This window comes from Macrobrachium nipponense, chromosome 24 (genome assembly GCF_015104395.2).
Source record: "Macrobrachium nipponense isolate FS-2020 chromosome 24, ASM1510439v2, whole genome shotgun sequence".
Classification (NCBI taxonomy): domain Eukaryota; kingdom Metazoa; phylum Arthropoda; class Malacostraca; order Decapoda; family Palaemonidae; genus Macrobrachium; species Macrobrachium nipponense.
In genome coordinates, this window is record NC_061091.1 from 22,062,005 (window position 1) to 22,081,101 (window position 19,097).

Below are 19,097 nucleotides of genomic sequence, written 5' to 3' on the forward strand. Positions count from 1 at the left end.
AATCTTTTCTCACGCTAGAAATTTTGAGTCCCTAGTGTACTCCTTTATTATTTCAGCTTATGCTAAGTTCGGGATCAGTCACACAACGCTAATGTTCATCAGTGTTCTGGCAATAGAAGTTCTCTCAATTTATAGAGAAAAATCTTTACAATTTATTGAAAGAAACTCCAATTACATATTGCTATATTTAAGTAGTTATTAAACTGACAGATGGCTTCATGTCTACTAATAATGATGACTATAATTTTCACTATTTTGTCATCGTTAGCCTTTAAAGGCAGGAAAGTCAATTGAAGGAAATATTTTACTGCACATCGGGTGACGCTACAAGGAATATATATCTATCTATCTATATAATATATATATATATATATATATATATATATATATATATATATATATACATATAATATATATATATGTCTGAAATGAGTATTGAGAATATAATTAAAACACCATTATGAATATGATTCGTTATCTTTAAATTGTCTTTTTTTTCTGATGATAAGTGGATGTGATGAGTATGACATTCTTTGAAACTTAGATGTCATCATTTTGACTCTCCATGGAAACAGGTCTAAAGGACATGGCTCAGCATCAGCTTCGAATGTTGACGCAACCTCCTTGGATGGCGTGATGTCGAAGGTCGCTACCTAAGCCCATGTATGAGCGGAAGCAGATATGCTTTTAGAATCTAGTTTTGGGTAGATTTATGGTCGTGATAATCATGAACTTATGACGAATTGGTGACGTCATTGGTTTGGGAGTGAGTGAATTCGTGCTTGCGTACATGCGAGCTATTCCCCTACACAATGGGAGAGTAAGATAACTAAGATGGAGAACTATACGAAGTCGGCAAAGGGCCAAGATGGCTCCTTTAAGTGTAATTTTAATTAGTGTGTGATTAGTGCTTGAATGGGTAAGCATACTTTTAAGCCCAAGTGCGGCTTGTCTTTGTATTTTAAATATTTGTTTTAGAGATGTTCTGTTCCATGTGACCTTTTGATATATGTTATTTTGATTGACTTGCAGATTTCTTTTTTGTCTATCTCCAGACTGTTTCTGGTTGGTGGGAACATATTTGATAATGGGAACTTAACTGATGGTTCTGTGGTAATTGTGTTACTTATAAGATTGTGCGATGACTTTCCTACTTATAAGATTGTGCTATGACTTTCTCTACAATAATGTTAATTATTGTAGAGAAAGAGGTGGATGGGTTTAGTTCGATCCCCAGGGTTATTTGAGTTATTTGGATTTGTGATGAACTAAACCTTACAGTTAATATTTTGTAAAGAACATCAGGTTCTTAAATAAATGTATTTTTGTAGTTCATGAGTCTGATTTAGTTACCTTTGGTAATTATGTGGGATTGGTTGAGAGAGAGAGAGAGAGAGAAGACGAACGTCACCTCAGTGCCTTGCTGCTACAAGGTCATTGCTACCAACGTTCTTCTTTTTCTTTTAAAACTGTACCAAGGTTGGAACCTCGATAACAGTTATTTGGTGGCAGCGAAATAGGTTGTTTTGAGTTACGTTTCTGGAGAGACTGGTTGTGAAAATGAATAAGGACTTCAGATAATATTATTAGGTGACAAGTGTTGTTCTGGTACTGAGAAGAAGAGTTTTAATTAGTCAGCATTTTTGCCGCCGTGAGGCACCTTCTAGGATGTGTCGCTCAATTGATATCTGTAAGTGTGTGTGTTTGCTAAAGTGCTCCCTGCTCGGGCCCTAGATCATGATCACACACACAAGTATGTTTGTATGTATATATATCATATATAGATATACATATATATATATATATATATATATATATATATATATATATATATATATATGCTTACACATGCGTATGTGCATTTATTAAATTTTATTGATCGAATGGCCCAAACTAATTTATTTTTGTTTTGTGCATTTTTATAAGAATGTATTATTTATGTACCATGTTAATTGTTATAAAGTAGTAGGTAATGTGGTTTTTATATTTCGGCAAAAGCTTGTATCATCTAGGAATGGATAGTTCTAGTGAAGAGAATTAGTACACTTATGCTTCAACATATGACGTTTAAGATATAGTTATAAAGGTACTAAATTTTTGTGCACTGAACATGCTTTGATTTATCATACACTGAATAGGATAGTTATAGGAAGACGCTGTCTAACAAAAACAGAGTTCTGGTCCAGATTTATTGTTGTCAAAATTCATAAAACTGTGCAGTCCTTACTTAGTGATTGAGAGTTCGTGCCAATTAATATTTCAACATAAAAGAAGGGTAGAGTGAAATTAGGTTAGGTCGAAATAGGAATGGAAGGAAAGAAGAAGTCCATTTTTTTAATATTGCATTTTCCAGAATAATGAACAATTATTGGAAGTCATCTAAAATGTTTTTCAAGCAAAGTTGTGGTATTAAGTAGAGAAGATGATATTTACACAATTGAAGAAGTGTTATTTCCAACTAAAAAACAGTAGGATATTTGATCTTTACCATAATCATTCAAAGGGTATTTTCTGTTTTCTTATCTAACCTGACGGCCCTGATGATGAACTTGATGAACTTGTTGATCCTCCAGAAGAAGTTGACCCAGATGAAGATGAAGAAATAGTTGATCCATCAGAAGAGGAACTTGTTGAGTCTCCTGAAGAAGTTGAACCTGGAGAGCTAGAAGATCCTCCTGAAGAAGATGAACTGCTTGAAGCTCCAGATGATGAACTTGCTAAGGAAGTGGAGTCAGCAGAACTAGTAGATCCTCCTGATGAAGTGGAGCCAGCAGAACTAGACGATCCTCCTGAAGAGGTAGAGCCAGCAGAACTAGATGATCCACCTGAAGAAGTAGAGTCAGCAGAACTAGACGATCCTCCTGAGGAAGTGGAGCCAGCAGAACTAGAAGATCCTCCTGAAGAAGTGGAGCCAGCAGAACTAGAAGAGCCTCCTGAAGAAGTTGAGCCAGCAGAACTAGAAGATCCTCCCAAAGAAGTGGAGCCAGCAGAACTAGAAGATCCTCCTGAAGAAGTGGAGCTGCCAGAACTAGAGGATCCCCCTGAAGATGTGGGTCCAGCAGAACTAGTAGATCCTCCAGAAGAAGTAGAGTCAGACGAACTAGCAGACCCTCCTGAAGACGATGACCCACTTGAACCTCCAGATGAGATTGAACTTCCTGAGGATGTAGGACCTGTGGAACTGCCAGAGCTTCCTGGAGATGTTGATTCAACAGAACTAGAGGATCCTCCTGAAGAAGTTGACCCACCAGAACTAGTAGGGCCTCCTGATGAGGTTGACCCACCAGAACTAGTAGGGCCTCCTGATGAGGTTGACCCACCAGAACTAGTAGGGCCTCCTGAAGAGGTTGACCCACCAGAACTAGTAGGGCCTCCTGATGAGGTTGACCCACCAGAACTAGTAGGGCCTCCTGAAGAGGTTGACCCACCAGAACTAGTAGGGCCTCCTGATGAGGTTGACCGCCCACCAGACTTAGAAGGGCCGGGTCCTGAAGAGGTTGACCCACCAGAACTAGTAGGGCCTCCTGAAGAGGTTGACCCACCAGAACTAGTAGGGCCTCCTGAAGAGGTTGACCCACCAGAACTAGTAGGGCCTCCTGAAGAGGTTGACCCACCAGAACTAGTAGGGCCTCCTGATGAGGTTGACCCACCAGAACTAGTAGGGCCTCCTGATGAGGTTTTGACCCACCAGAACTAGTAGGGCCTCCTGAAGTTAGGTTGACCCACCAGAAACTAGTAGGGCCTGAAGAGTTGACCCCCACCAGAACTAGTAGGGCCTCCTGAAGAAGTTGACCCACCAGAACTAGTAGGGCCTCCTGAAGAAGTTGACCCACCAGAACTAGTAGGGCCTCCCGAAGAAGGTGAACTGGCTGAAGCTGCCGAACTACTCGGTCCTCCTGAAGATGTTGGGCCACTAGATGCAGAACTAGATGGTCCTGAAAGTGTGTAAGAGTTGAGTTACTGATAGAAATATGTATGGTTGTTGGTTATGTAAGCTACAGTATAATCCATAGCTCTCTTGATTATTGGATCGTAAAAATGTTAGATAGTTGAATATAGTATATCCTTAGAGTTAATACATTTTGTAATTAATGGTTAAATAACACAAAGAAAACCAAGCTGACGTTGAAAAACGATCTCCCTGTCTCTTGATATATATAATGATTCAGAAAAGTTTCCAACTTTATTCTTTTTATTCACAATTGAAACTTTATGTCTGCTGACACTGATTAAAATGTGTTTCTCTTTTAATGAATCGTTAATAAGAAAACTTAGAAAACATTAAGGCAAATATCTCTTTCTATGAAATAGATATATATATATATATTTATATAGATATATATATATATATATATATATATATATAATATCATATATATATATATGTATATAAAGAGTACAAATATAATTTTATTAATAAGTATATATCTTGACAACGTGAATTGCAAGTTATAATAAAGACCCAGGACCGCTTATATCCTAGTCTGTATTGTGGTTGAATTAGGAAGCAATAAGCCTGTAGATATTCCAGAAACAGGTATCTTAACCTAATGAGCCAGTTGCGGACCGGTGGAAGAAGTTGGGCCTGTAGGTCCTCCTAGATTTATTATTACAAATATTAAATACTTTGTGAAAAGAATGCGTATGATTTTGTGTATTTCATTCTCGCAGAAATATTTATGGAATAGCTATACCATCATTGAATCTGTAATGCAAACATGAAATTAAACCTTTTACTAAATTAAAATATATTCCTTCATATCTGTTAAACGTTTGGTTAATTTTAAAATTGACGGTTCATCTCAGTTGTCTCAAAGAGCATGATCTAGTTATTTTACCTGAAGAGTTTGGACTAGTTGATCCCTGTGATGGAGTCGCCGCGGGAGTAACAGGTTTATCAGTCGAATCTGCAAAAAGTTGTACTCAGATTAAATAGAGTGAATTAGATATAGTATGTTATACAGTGATACAGCAGACTTTATAGAATAAAGGCGATGGGAAATAAACTTGGATTTGCAGTCACACATATAATAACAACCTCGTAGACAAATTATACCTATAAACTGTATGAATATATTTTTTACCTTCGTGGGTATGGTAAAATAAAAAAAAATTGGTTTGAATAAATTTGCAGAAGTATGAAAGATTAAGAAATGAATATGATATATTAATTCAATAAATACCCGAAATTTTATAAAAACCACAAATGCAATAACAAGGTTGCGGAGCCGTTTGGAACGCTACAATGATATGTTCACTCCAGTGTGGAAACCAGTGGTTTTAAGGAAACTAATCTGTACATTTTCCTTAAAGATCATTGCAGAAAATTCTTAAATTTGCGTTCCACGAAAAAGTGTCATATAAAGTTTAATACCAGACAAATCGTCAAGAAAATACTGGGGTTGTTAAAGTAACTGATGTTCGTAAAGATATTGCGTTAGTAGAGGTGACTGATCGAAATGTTATATGATCATAATGTTTGTTTCATCTATAAGAGGTGAGAAGAGAAAGCTGTTGAATTGCTACATGCATTGAAGATTACTGGACGCGCTTGAGCCGTGTTTACATAGATACATTTCTGTCTCTAACTTTAAGGCTTCAATTAGGATTATGTTTTCTTTTAGTATCGTGTGGCATAATGTCATTTACAAATGAGCTGTGAGTTTATTTTCTCTTATCTGGTAATTTAAGTATTTTTGGTTGGTTGGGAGCCCTATCAAAATCAAGGGTCCTAGAACATTTCAAGTCCAGCATTATTACGTGCAATATCACATTTTATTTTGTATACTGATTATGTAAATGCTTACTTTTAGGCTAATGCCAAGTGGATATATCTCTTTATGTATTTCTATATATATATATAATATTCATACGCACATGTATGAACTCCTGAATGACTTCTTAAAGAATTACATAAGATTTATTCCTTGTGGTGCTTTTTCGTCACTTTTTATCCTAAATATACCATGCTAACATTCTTCCTCTTCCAAATATGCACAGAATCGGTCTACACTTTATCTTAATACTTGTATTGTCATAGTAAATGTTTTTATATTGATTATGCAAATAATTACTTTTAGCTATAATGCCAAGCACGCGAACTCACGAATGTGTATGTATATATATATATATATATATATATATATATATATATATATATGTGTGTGTGTGTGTATATATATATATGTGTGTGTGTGTGTGTGTGTGTGTGTGTGTGTGTGTGTGCATGTTTGTGTGTGTGTGTGTGCGGGTAAAGGGTAGGTCGATTCTGTCCATACTTGGAGGAGGAAGAATGCGTGCATTGCTTAATATTTAAGGTAGACAGTGACGGAAAAGCACTTGGAGGAAATCTTCTGTAATTCCTTACGGTGTCATGCAGGAGTTTAGTTGCTGCTCTCTTCCTAGAATAACGAAATCTTATGAGTACAAAAAAAGAAGGGCATAAGATTTAGGGAATTGGAAGAGTTAGTCTTAAGACGTAACGATAGTCACCGTGAAAATTAATTGAGAAAAAGTAGCCATAGCTTACCGGTGTCATTGATAAAGACTTGTATCGTAGTTCCACCGTACTGAGTGGCATTTGCATTCAGAGTCTCAATATCATCCTTGATTTTCCTCTGTCTGCCCGTGACATTTTCTTGGCTTCGCCTGTCTTCTCGATCGCGTTGCCAAGGAGGATAGACGATGTATTTGACACAACGGACTTGTCATTGTTGACATACTGAAGAACGATTTTCATTTTGTTTCTTCCTGAAGTTATGCTTATGCTGATGCCATAAATTTCATTGACATTTGGAGAAATGAGAGATAACACCCGATTGAGGATGTCTAGTGTTTCTCTCAATACGCTTTCTATATAATCACTCCTCTGGGATGGTGAAAGGGTGGTGCCCGTCGCCTGTCTTTTGTGTCGTCTTGCATTAGCTGCTGTTTTCACTTGTTGTAAGTCGCTTTGCAGTCCGGAAATTTCACTGGAGACATTGCTGTATGCATCAAATTCTACCTTTTTAGTTGCTATATCTTGATATATCTTTATCAAAGGATTTACCGTGGTCGAACCTGTTGGAAGAAAATTTTACTGTTTAGTGTCCTCCCTTGTGTTTGTACACATGAAATGAAATGCTTTAGTCTGGTAATATATTTTTTCTAGATTAATGCTCTTACTTTATAACTAATAAGCATAGAAAGTCTTTTTGAGTTGCTGTAATTGAGATGATCAGTATCATGCATTTATGTTTTTGCTTGTGCTCATACACTCATACATACGATATTTGTAGAAAAAAGCCACGTCTGTTTTTTATTTGGCTTTGGAAGCATAACAAATGCCAAATTAGCCATTCTTGTAAGCGCTATTCTGTACTGAAGATCCAGCAATAGTTCATAAGGTTCAAATACCTCCTCCAAGAAGGAATGTTGTGTACTGTGTGCCTTTTAGCAAGATTATGTGAAACTAATTAACAAATTCCTTTACAGAGTCACTATGTTCCAGAAAACGGTTAATTAATGTCGTTGTTATGAATTCAAGTTCGGGTCTGAATCTAGACATATCTTTTTCATATTAAAATGAATTGTGCCGTTGTATATCTCGCTAGTTTTACGACTTACTCCCTGTTGACGTTGATGCTCCACTTGATGTAGATGCTGGTGATGTAGATGGTCCAGATGATCCTTCATTTTCACAAAGCAGACGTTGTAAAAGAGAGATGAATTTAAAAAATGATGGATAGGAATCTAGTAAATTTGCTTACCAATTCATTGGATTAGAGAATGCTACTAATTTAGTAATATTTTTTTTTGGCAAAGTTTAGGTAATGTGACAGTGATATGAAATTTATAATTTCAGATATAGCTTCCGTACTATACAGATTTTTTTTTTATTATGAAAAGAAATAGAATGAGAAGTTTAAGTGAATATGAAACAAGATAGACAAGAAAAATAGCATTAGAATAGTGGTCAATTTTGCTTTATTTCAGGAAAGCCTTTTTTAAGAATATTTTTTACGAGTTTGTTATATTTCAGTTTTTAGAATGGCAGAAAGCACGGTGTTCTAAGAAAATATTTGATACCATGTCATATATGTCTTCTGGCAATGCTCTCCTGGTGGAGGTTTTATGGTGGCCGGTAATAATCTCACAGGGAAAAAAAAAGTCACATTTGTGGCTATGAAAAAGGCAGTACAAGAAAAAATACGTTAATTTATGGTTTCAAACAGAAAATATTTGGATTTTTCCTAAATAGTGAACCAAGGGTTTTCGCGGGTCGTTATCTAGGACAAATATATCTTGGGGTCATTATCTTTAAGATATTTACAGTTTTTATTTGTTTATATGGTATTCCCCAACGGGCTTGTACTTAACACGACGCAACGGTGGATACACAGCTGGTTAAAATCCTTGTTGATCACTGTTTAGAAAAGATTAATGTGAGCTTTTTCTTGTAACTTTTTTCTGTGACTTTTTTTTTTTTTTTTTTTTTTTTTTTTTTTTTTTCTTTTTTTTTTTTTTTTTTTTTTTTTTTTTTTTTTTTTTTTTTTTTTTTACCTAGAATCGGTTCTATTTCACGAGTTAATGAGCTAGCGATAGTTTTGTGATGCTATATTCGAATTCTTAGCTTTAGGGCTTACCCTGAGATGTCGACTCTCCACTTAATGTAGATGAGCATTTGTCAAAATGGTTTATCATTTCGTTATTCAGTAAGGTTTTAATCTTCTATCGAAGACTGCTAATTTAACAAGACTTTCTGGTAAAATTCTGTAACTGAGGTGATCATTTAAACCTAAAGAACAGTTTCTTGTCTCTTTGTTTTGTAAAATGTCTGTCTGAAAAGGAAGACAAAGAATTCGAAGCTCAGTGAATGCTAAGCTAGAAAATATAAGCTAACGTGAATAGGAGAAATTCTGCAATTTAACAGAGATACTACAGTTTAGAAAGAATCTAGGAGATATCATGGACAAGTGCCAGGACCCACTTTTATTTGTCATCGCTGGTGTTTGTTGGGAAGCTTCTTAGTATGAAAGGAGTTACCAAGCGATGCTATATTTAGATGCTTGAAAGGTCACAGTGACATATGATGAGAATGAAAGACGTCCAGTTAGTTAAGAAAGTAAGTATAGTGAATGAGGACAGATTATTATAATAGATATTTCATTGGTAGGTGATTACCAGGAAACAAATTTGGAATCCTTCATGGGTATTTAACAGATCTTGTTGTCTCTTGTTTTCTAGTCATACCATATTCTTGATCATGTGTAACATTGCGCATGTTAAAAATCATGTTAACTTGAGGACTTACCTTGTGATGGTGTCGAGCCTCCGCTTGATGTAGATGCAGATGGTGTTGAGGGTCCAGATGATCCTTCATCGTTACGAGGGAGTAATGTCAAGTAGTACAATCGTTAATATGTATTTTCTTTTGCTTATTTTGCATAACACTGTTGATTATTCATTTGAGTCCACGCAACTGTTATCATTCTCAGTTGTTCATTTATCATAATTTTTGTATTTGTACATATTTTGTCTCATCTTACAATGTGTCTGTGGCTTCGTCAATAAGTCTGCGGACTTACCTTGCGATGGTGTCGATCCTCCACTTGATGTAGATGCAGGTGGTGTTGACGGTCCGGTCGATCCTTCATTGTCACAAGGTGTAAAATCATTAGATTACAATGAATATTGTTAAAAATACCCAAAGTAGCATGAGTTTGAAATGGAGAAACAAACCCAGAGTTCTGTATGGGCACATATATATTTTTTATGAATAAATCTCTACAAAGAGCTTTCGGGAATCTGTTCGGTTCCACTTTTCAACGTCCCGAAATCTCGCTATGAGATTTGTTTTTAATTATACATACCGATATATAACCGGTTTGTTTCTCCAGTGAAATCTGTCTTATACATAGGTTGTACATATCACTTGTAGATGATTCGATTACGTGCATGTCTCTGTTATCTCTTTCTTTGTTCTGTGTCATCATGTTCGTTTTATATGTTTTATCTTTCATTGCGTCTTTGGTATAATAATAATAATAACAAGCTTTAAGACTTACCTTGTGATGGCGTCGATCCTCCACTTGGTGTAGATGCAGGTGGTGTAGAGGGTCCAGTCGAGCCTTCATTGTTACAAGGCAGGCGTAGGTGTTGTGAAAGAGAGTGAATGAGAAATGTCATGCATACGTATCTAGTAAATTCATCATGTTATTTTCTCTTTGAGTTAATTTTCAAAGTTCCTGTGTTTTGCTGCTGTAACAATGCTACGCATAGACGATAATGATACCATTAGTTGAAAACGACTACATTCATCTTTCATAAATTGAAAACTTCTACTAAAGCTCTGTGAGAATAAGATGATTTCTGAGGAAAGGTAACTTACTGAGATTTACCATTGAAATATAAAGAATGTTGTTCGGCTGGGCCTTTATTATGGAACGTATGTGTGCATCTGTCTGATTATTAAGACAAAGGTCATAAATGAATTCTTCTATTCTAAGCGAATATCCGATCGCATCGCATCTGTTTATTGTGCGTTAGGTTTCAGCCTAACTTTGATATGGTGCCGCGGACGAGCTACTTGAAGTTTCAGTGTCGTGTAGGAATAACGTTGCATCGTGTGTAATATTGTGTGTGCAGAGGACGGTAAATATAACTTGAGTAATTACCTTGTGATGGTGTTGATCCTCCACTTGGTGTAGATCCAGGTGGTGTTGAGGGTCCGGTTGATCCTTCATTATTACCAGGGAGGTGTAGTAAGAGAGAAAGAGAGAGAGAGAGATATGTTAACATGCATATAGTAAATTCATTATCTCAATTTACATTGTCTTTCTTTTATGGCTAGGGAAGGTTAATCCGTTTTCAAAACCCTCGTGGTTTGCTACCACAATGATGTTATAGGCACACGGTAATACCTCAAGTTTTAAATTATTTGTTCTTTCATAGATTGAAAGCATTTTACTAGAGAATTATTAACGAGGTCTCTGGGCCAATGTCAGTTACTGAGATTGATCATTTGAAATTAAAGAGTTGTCCTGTTGGCATTTACTTTGGAACATATCTAATTATTAGGACATCTGAAATGAATCAATAGTGTATACCACTCTAATTTAGTCTAGTTTGCTCAAGGTGCCATGGATGCGTCATAGTAAACCTTCGGTGTTTTATCGTGAATTACGTTGCACAAAGGTAAAAGAAAAATACAACTTAATGACTAAACTACACCAGACTAACTATTTCATAGATTTTAATGCTGTGATTGCAGTCGGTTTTGTTTTGTCATAATTGTTGTCTTATGCTTATATTTGTCAGTATTTTTTTTAATGATCTCTCGTTTGTCCTCTGATTAAATTATAATTTTCATTTTATGTATATTTTTTCTTATATTAACTGTGCCTGTGGTATAGCTAACCAGCTTCAGCACTTACCTTGTGATGGTGTCGATCCTCCACTTGGTGTAGATGCAGGTGGTGTTGAGGGTCCAGTCGATCCTTCAGAGTATTGGGTGTATTGTCAAGTAGTGCAATCGTTAGTATGTATTTTCTTTTTCTCATGTATTACGTAACAATGTGAATTATTCGTTTACTTCCACGCAACTGTTATCTTTCTCAGTTGTTCGTTTATCATGATTTTTAATTTATACATATTGTTTCTCATCTTACAATGTGTCAGTGCCATAGTTAATAAGCCTGAGGACTTACCTTGAGACGGTGTCGATCCTCCACTTGGTGTAGATGCAGGTGGTGTTGAAGGTCCGGTTGATCCTTCATTGTTATAAAGCGAATGTCAATGGAAATCATTATTTTGCATTAAAAAGTGTTTTTTACTCAAAATTGACATACCAAGTGTAGGCTATTTATTTATGTCTAAGCAGCGGTTATCTCACTCGATACTCATATGATCATGAGATTTGTCTCATATATGCATTTTCTTATCTTTCATTTCGTCTGTGGTATAATAATAATAATAATAATAATAATAATAATAATAATAATAATAAGCTTTAGGACTTACCTTGTGATGGCGTTGATCCTCCACTTGGTGTAGACGCAGGTGGTGTAGAGGGTCCAGTTGAGCCTTCATTGTTTCAAGGCAGGTGTTGTAAGAGAGAGTGGATGGGAAATATGATGCATACGTATCTAGTAATTGCGTAATATTGCTCTTCATTGAGCTTTCATTCGTGGCTGGGGAAGGTTTATTAATTTTCAAATCTTTCTTTTTTTGTTCTCTTAATAATGTTACGGGTGTGCAATAATACCGCAAGTTTTAGATAATTGTGCTATTATATGAACAAAAATGTTTCTTTGGAGCATTATTAACAAGATTTCTGAACAAATGTGAGTTACAGAATTTGATTATTTTAAATTCAGAGTGGTGCCATGTTGACCTTTATTTTAGAACATGTCTGTTTGAGTATAAAACGGTGAAATAAATGAATGATTATATTTTACATGAGGCTTTTCGTGTTGACATATATGAGCAACTTGAACCTTCCTTGTTTCATACGGAATTCCTTTGCGAAAGGTAAAAATAAAATTAAATTGAGTGCCTTAACTTCACCATGTTACGTTTAGCATAGATTTTGTTTCTGTGAAAGCAATTTTTTTTCCAATATGCTTGTTACGTATCGTTATGATTTTAGTAATCTTTGTTACTATTTCATGATTAAGGTGAAACTACATCATTATTGACTCTTGTCGCATGCTTTACTTACTTTGAATTGCAGGAAAGCATTGAAAAAGCTTTCATGTTCGTTGAACTTATTTAATTTTCTTGCTGTGTCTTGTCATATCTAAAAGGTCATATAAATATTTCTTTATTAAGAGAGGAGTGCAGTTCTATGGAGAACTTATTTGGTAGGTAATAACGTCAAGCAAAACCCGGATTTGAAAGTAATATGAAAATGCGCGAAAGAAAGTCTGGTCGTTGAGAATGACTGAAAAACGTCTGGCAGTCAGTCAGGAAATACTTACGATTGCCCCAAACGGGAAGTCTTAAGGTGCGTCCACACGGTCGAACAATGTCTGACGGACAAACATTGTTACCATATCATAGGCGAAGCAGGATGACGTCATTAGCGGGGAAACGATGGAAGTAGGTCTGGCAACAAACAGTGGTACCAGATGAGGTTGTATACCAGTGTTTTTACTCTGCTCACAAGGCAATGACCGGCAGACAATTGTTAATTGGTAACAATGTTTGTCCGTCGGACATTGTTCGACCGTGTGAACGCACCTTTACAAACGAAGTCTGGTGTCTGTGGCGCCTCATAAAAGCCCTTTTTGGGTTATAAGAACAAGAGCAAAGGCACTAAATCCGACTCGGCCACTTTGTTTTTCAGGAATCGACTTGCCGTGAACAGAGCTAGTGAAATGAATAATGACGGGATGGTGACACTGAACAGTGATGGTGATGGTTAATTACGACGAAGGTGAAACGTTATGCTAATTTTGATATCATTATGATGTACTGGACTTCTGGACTGGCAGGGAGAGGTGATTCAAACTGGCTTGAGAAACAAGTGTAGGAGGTTGACAATCTAGTACGTTCTTAAGCACGTTATAAGCTCTCTCTCAGATCTATCTTCCTCAAAACTCGACTTAGTTTCTTCGCCAACTGTCGTCTCAATTATAAGTGAAAGTGGACTTAATTTTTTTTTTTTCATTAAGTGGCCTACTTGACTCTAAAGTAGCAGCATATACGGTGGAACAGTAATAGAAAGAGTATAAAAACGAAAAGAAGAAAAGAAAAAGGTAATTCATATTGTAATCCTCATTCTAGTACTAAAGTAAGATAATTGACAATAGATGAAGTATGCACAATCAACCCAGATCATACGTTAAATATAAGACTCAACCACTACAGTAACACTACCGTAGAATAGTCTGTTGAGCTACAACACACACTCACTCACACACACACACACACTTGATATATATTATATATTATAATATAATATATATATATATATATATATATATATTGGTCTTATATTGTGTGCTTTCCTTGGGTGTCCATCTTTAAAACTTACCCTGTGATGTGTCGATCCTCCACTTGGTGTAGATGCAGGTGGTGTTTGAGGGTCCGGTTGATCCTTCATTGTTTAGGAAGCGAATGTCAAGAAAAATTATTAGTTTACATAGAAAAAGTGTTTTTTAAGCACCACTTGTAGGTTAGACATTATATGACTTAGCAACTGCTATCTTGCTATCTTACTCTATAGTTATATGATCATAATATTTGTTTGTTTCAAATGTCTTGTTCTTACCTTTCATTGCATCTGCGATATAATACTAAGCTGTAGCTCTTACCTTGTGACGGTGTCGATCCCCACTTGGTGTAGATGCAGGTGGTGTTGAGGGTCCAGTCGATCCTTCAGAGTATTGGTGTATTGTCAAGTAGTGCAATCGTTAGTATGTATTTTCTTTTTCTCATGTATTACGTAACAATGTGAATTATTCGTTTTACTTCCACGCAACTGTTATCTTTCTCAGTTGTTCGTTTATCATGATATTTTTAATTTATACATATTGTTTCTCATCTTACAATGTGTCCAGTGGCCCATAGTTAATGAAGGCCTGAGGGACTTTACCTTGAGACGGGTGGGTCGATCCTTCCACTTGGTGTAGATGCAGGTGGTGTTGAAGGTCCGGTTGATCCTTCATTGTTTATAAAGCGAATGTCAATGTCAAATCATTATTTTGGCATTAAAACAGTGTTTTTTTACTCAAAATTGACATACCACCTGTAGGCTAAATGTTTAGTTTATGTCTAAGCAGCGGATTTTTATCTCACTCGATACTCATATGATCATGAGATTTGTCTCATATATGCATTTTCTTATCTTTCATTTCGTCTGTGGTATATAATAATAATAATAACTAATAATAATAATAATAATAAAATAATAATATAATAATAAGCTTTAGGACTTACCTTGTGATGGCGTTGATCCTCCACTTGGTGTAGACGCAGCTGGTGTAGAGGGTCCAGTTGAGCCTTCATTGTTTCAAGGCAGGTGTTGTAAGAGAGAGTGGATGGGAAATATGATGCATACGTATCTAGTAATTGCGTAATATTGCTCTTCATTGAGCTTTCATTCGTGGCTGGGGAAGGTTTATTAATCATTTCTTGTTTTGTTCTCTTAATAATGTTAACGGTGTGCAATAATACCGCAAGTTTTAGATAATTGTGCTATTATATGAACAAAAATGTTTCTTTGGAGCATTATTAACAAGATTTCTGAACAAATGTGGAGTTACAGAATTTGATTATTTTAAATTCAGAGTGGTGCCATGTTGACCTTTATTTTAGAACATGTCTGTTTGAGTATAAAACGGTGAAATAAATGAATGATTATATTTTACATGAGGCATTTTCGTGTTGACATATATGAGCAACTTGAAACCTTCCTTGTTTCATACGGAATTCCTTTGCGAAAGGTAAAAATAAATTAAATTGAGTGCCTTAACTTCACCATGTTTACGTTTAGCATAGATTTTGTTTCTGTGAAAGCAATTTTTTTTCATATGCTTGTTACTATCGTTATGATTTTAGTAATCTTTGTTAGTATTTCATGATTAAGGTGAAACTACATCATTATTGACTCTTGTCGCATGCTTTACTTACTTTGAATTGCAGGAAAGCATTGAAAAAGCTTTCATGTTCGTTGAACTTATTTAATTTTCTTGCTGTGTCTTGTCATATCTAAAAGGTCCATATAATATTTCTTTATTAAGAGAGGAGTGCAGTTCTATGGAGAACTTATTTGGTAGGTAATAACGTCAAGCAAAACCCGGATTTGAAAGTAATATGAAAATGCGCGAAAGAAAGTCTGGTCGTTGAGAATGACTGAAAAACGTCTGGCAGTCAGTCAGGAAATACTTACGATTGCCCCAAACGGAAGTCTTAAGGTGCGTCCACACGGTCGGAACAAGTCTGAAACGGACAAACATTGTTACCATATCATAGGCGAAGCAGGATGACGTCATAAGCGGGGAAACGATGGAAGTAGATCTGGCAACAAACAGTGGTACCAGATGAGGTTGTATACCAGTGTTTTTACTCTGCTCACAAGGCAATGACCGGCAGACAATTGTTAATTGGTAACAATGTTTGTCCGTCGGACATTGTTCGACCGTGTGAACGCACCTTTACAAACGAAGTCTGGTGTCTGTGGCGCCTCATAAAAGCCCTTTTTGGGTTATAAGAACAAGAGCAAAGGCACTAAATCCGACTCGGCACTTTTTCAGAATCGACTTGCCGTGAACAGTGCTAGTGAAATGAATAATGACGGGATGGTGACACTGAACAGTGATGGTGATGGTTCATTACGACGAAGGTGAAAGGTTATGCTAATTTTGATATCATTATGATGTACTGGACTTCTGCTTTAGCTGCACAAAAGGTGACTGGCAGGGAGAGGTGATTCAAACTGGCTTGAGAAACAAGTGTAGGAGGTTGACAATCTAGTACGTTCTTAAGCACGTTATAAGCTCTCTCTCAGATCTATCTTCCTCAAAACTCGACTTAGTTTCTTCGCCAACTGTCGTCTCAATTATAAGTGAAAGTGGACTTAATTTTTTTTTCATTAAGTGGCCTACTTGACTCTAAAGTAGCAGCATATACGGCGGAAAAGTAATAGAAAGAGTATAAAAGAAGAAGAAAAGGTAATTCATATTGTAATTCCTCATTCTAGTACTAAAGTAAGATAATTGACAATGAGAAGTACAAACCCAGATCATACGTTAAATATAAGACTCAACCACTACAGTAACACTACCATAGAATAGTCTGTTGAGCTACAACACACACTCACTCACACACACACACACGCACACACACACACTTGATATATATATTATATTATTATATATATATATATATATATATATATATATATATATATATATATATATATATATATATATATATATATATATATTGGTCTTATATTGTGTGCTTTCCTTGGGTGTCCATCTTTAAAACTTACCCTGTGATTTTGTCGATCCTCCACTTGGTGTAGATGCAGGTGGTGTTGAGGGTCCGGTTGATCCTTCATTGTTAGGAAGCGAATGTCAAGAAAAATTATTAGTTTACATAGAAAAGTGTTTTTAAGCACCACTTGTAGGTTAGACATTATATGACTTAGCAACTGCTATCTTGCTATCTTACTCTATAGTTATATGATCATAATATTTGTTTCAAATGTCTTGTTCTTACCTTTCATTGCATCTGCGATATAATACTAAGCTGTAGCTCTTACCTTGTGACGGTGTCGATCCCCCACTTGGTGTAGATGCAGGTGGTGTTGAGGGTCCGGTTGATCCTACATTGTTAAAGGGCTTAATATCAGGTAAAATTGTTTGTACATACTTAAATCTGTTTTATTCTAATGTTTCTCGGATCAGGTATAGATTATTTATCTTGTATTTCAATATCTTACTTACACTCATATTTATTTTTTTATTGGTTAATTTATTGGTTTTTTAATAACTGATCTATATTTCCCGATACCCTCTGTTTCTGCTTCCTAATGAAAACCATATTTATTGGAAACATGAATTTCAAGTCAAGGGGCTGCTCCATATGAATAGGGTTTATCATCTGAATAATAAAAATAATAATAATAATAATAATAATAATAATAGTAATAATAATAATAGATTGGTAGGAGACCCTGCTTTAAACATGTGCTATTCAAAGAAATGGCTGCATCAGCTGTATTTATCTTGTAGACAATCGTTTCTGTTTTCGTATGATTGTTTTCTCTCTGTTACTACAACTGGCGAGTAACGTGCTGCCGATCGACAGCAGGAGGGAGAAGTCAATAATCGCGAGTTTCATCAAATTCTGTAATAGGTGTACGTGAAATGTGGTGGACACACTCCCAAGAGTTATACATATACAGTAAAGGGATAAAAGGCCAATGTTTCTCTCGGCTGCAATCGAGTATGATAACAGCAATTGATCGGAGTGGACTGTCAGCGTCGGTGGGAGCTACTCTTTAAATAGCTGCAGGTCAGCTTGGGATCATCCGCATACTGATTTTTCATTGGTTGGAAGCGTGAAGCTGCCTTCCTGTATGCTATAGAGCATTTCTCTCAAGACACCTCTTATGCTTGATGGTTGTGTTGCTGCAGCCTTGCAGGATCTTCGAGGCAAGGGGTGACGTCACCGGGTGCTGAGCGACAGAAGGTGATGTCACGGTGGCGTGAATTCTCATTGGCTGCTGGCATAGAGTGTGACGTGATGTCACTGCAGCTAGAATTTCTATTGCCTGCTGTGCTGCTTGACTCTTCTGGCGTTACTATTCCGGGGTTGTCGTTCGGCATGGAGTTGATGGCATATTCTAGTGCATTTCTTTTTGAGGTGGTGGGGAGGAAAAGTACTTTTTACGTGGGATTGAGCAAATGCTTTCCTTTGTGGATGATAGTGCTTCAAGGAGTCGCAATCGTCGCTGGTCACGGGCCCTCCCGATTACCTTGGTGTTCACGATGATACCATCATGGAAGATAACTTCCGGGTGTGCGATCCCGCTGTGGTTCCCAATAGCACCCTCCTGCACGTGGCAAGAGATCCTATTGGACAGTTTCACAGTAGTGATACCGATGTAAGAGCCGGGACGGGCCATGGAAATTGGTAGACTACATTCGTCTGCTCAAAGTATCTCTGGCTGGTGGGGTCTTCATTATTAGATTCCTGGTTCGTCGATTTTGGTGGTAGATGACTAAATCGAGTTTCTTGTCAATTCTGGTGGGGATCACATTCTCCCTAATAATCTTCTTCATTACATCCTCATCTTCGCGGATTCTTGCATGCATACTGGCTTTATAAAATATCTCAATCTTCTCTTGGGGGTGTGGCTGGGGGCTCTCACTTCCGTTGTACCACTGGTCGAATGCTGCATGTATTTCTTGGTTAATTTGTCGATTAGGTTGCCCATTATTTATGAGTATGGAAATTCTAGCGCAGTGACATCACGTCACACCCTTTGCCAGTAGCCAGTGGGAATTCATGCCGCCGTGACATCAACCTCCGCCACTCGACACCCGGTGACGTCACCCCCTGCCTCGAAGATCCGCAAGGCTGCAGCAACACAACCATCAAGC

At 36.6% G+C, this 19,097-nt stretch overlaps 3 protein-coding genes across 3 annotated transcripts in view; 1 reads left to right on the forward strand and 2 right to left on the reverse strand.

Moving 5' to 3' along the window:
• LOC135202527 (serine-rich adhesin for platelets-like) overlaps window positions 1-6,580 on the reverse strand; it is a 66,785-nt gene extending 60,205 nt beyond the window's left edge. Inside the window, exons 1-4 of the mRNA XM_064231991.1 lie at window positions 6,571-6,580; window positions 4,839-4,907; window positions 3,798-3,935; window positions 2,529-3,668 (exon numbers count right to left, since the gene is read on the reverse strand). Coding sequence (XP_064088061.1) covers window positions 2,529-3,668; window positions 3,798-3,935; window positions 4,839-4,907; window positions 6,571-6,580 — 1,357 coding nt within the window. The remainder of the gene's footprint in view (window positions 1-2,528; window positions 3,669-3,797; window positions 3,936-4,838; window positions 4,908-6,570) is intronic.
• The window catches only part of LOC135205514 (glutathione S-transferase Mu 4-like), a 1,039,821-nt gene that overhangs the window by 325,810 nt on the left and 694,914 nt on the right, over window positions 1-19,097 (forward strand). The window lies entirely within an intron of this gene.
• Window positions 3,763-19,097, reverse strand: part of LOC135202536 (nascent polypeptide-associated complex subunit alpha, muscle-specific form-like) — a 39,216-nt gene continuing 23,881 nt past the window's right edge. The window contains exons 8-20 of the mRNA XM_064232004.1: window positions 17,252-17,314; window positions 16,979-17,041; window positions 14,923-14,985; window positions 11,688-11,750; window positions 11,415-11,477; window positions 10,656-10,718; window positions 10,047-10,109; window positions 9,567-9,629; window positions 9,293-9,355; window positions 7,606-7,668; window positions 6,530-7,059; window positions 4,839-4,907; window positions 3,763-3,935 (exon numbers count right to left, since the gene is read on the reverse strand). Coding sequence (XP_064088074.1) covers window positions 6,587-7,059; window positions 7,606-7,668; window positions 9,293-9,355; window positions 9,567-9,629; window positions 10,047-10,109; window positions 10,656-10,718; window positions 11,415-11,477; window positions 11,688-11,750; window positions 14,923-14,985; window positions 16,979-17,041; window positions 17,252-17,314 — 1,103 coding nt within the window. The 3' untranslated portion in view covers window positions 3,763-3,935; window positions 4,839-4,907; window positions 6,530-6,586. The remainder of the gene's footprint in view (window positions 3,936-4,838; window positions 4,908-6,529; window positions 7,060-7,605; window positions 7,669-9,292; window positions 9,356-9,566; window positions 9,630-10,046; window positions 10,110-10,655; window positions 10,719-11,414; window positions 11,478-11,687; window positions 11,751-14,922; window positions 14,986-16,978; window positions 17,042-17,251; window positions 17,315-19,097) is intronic.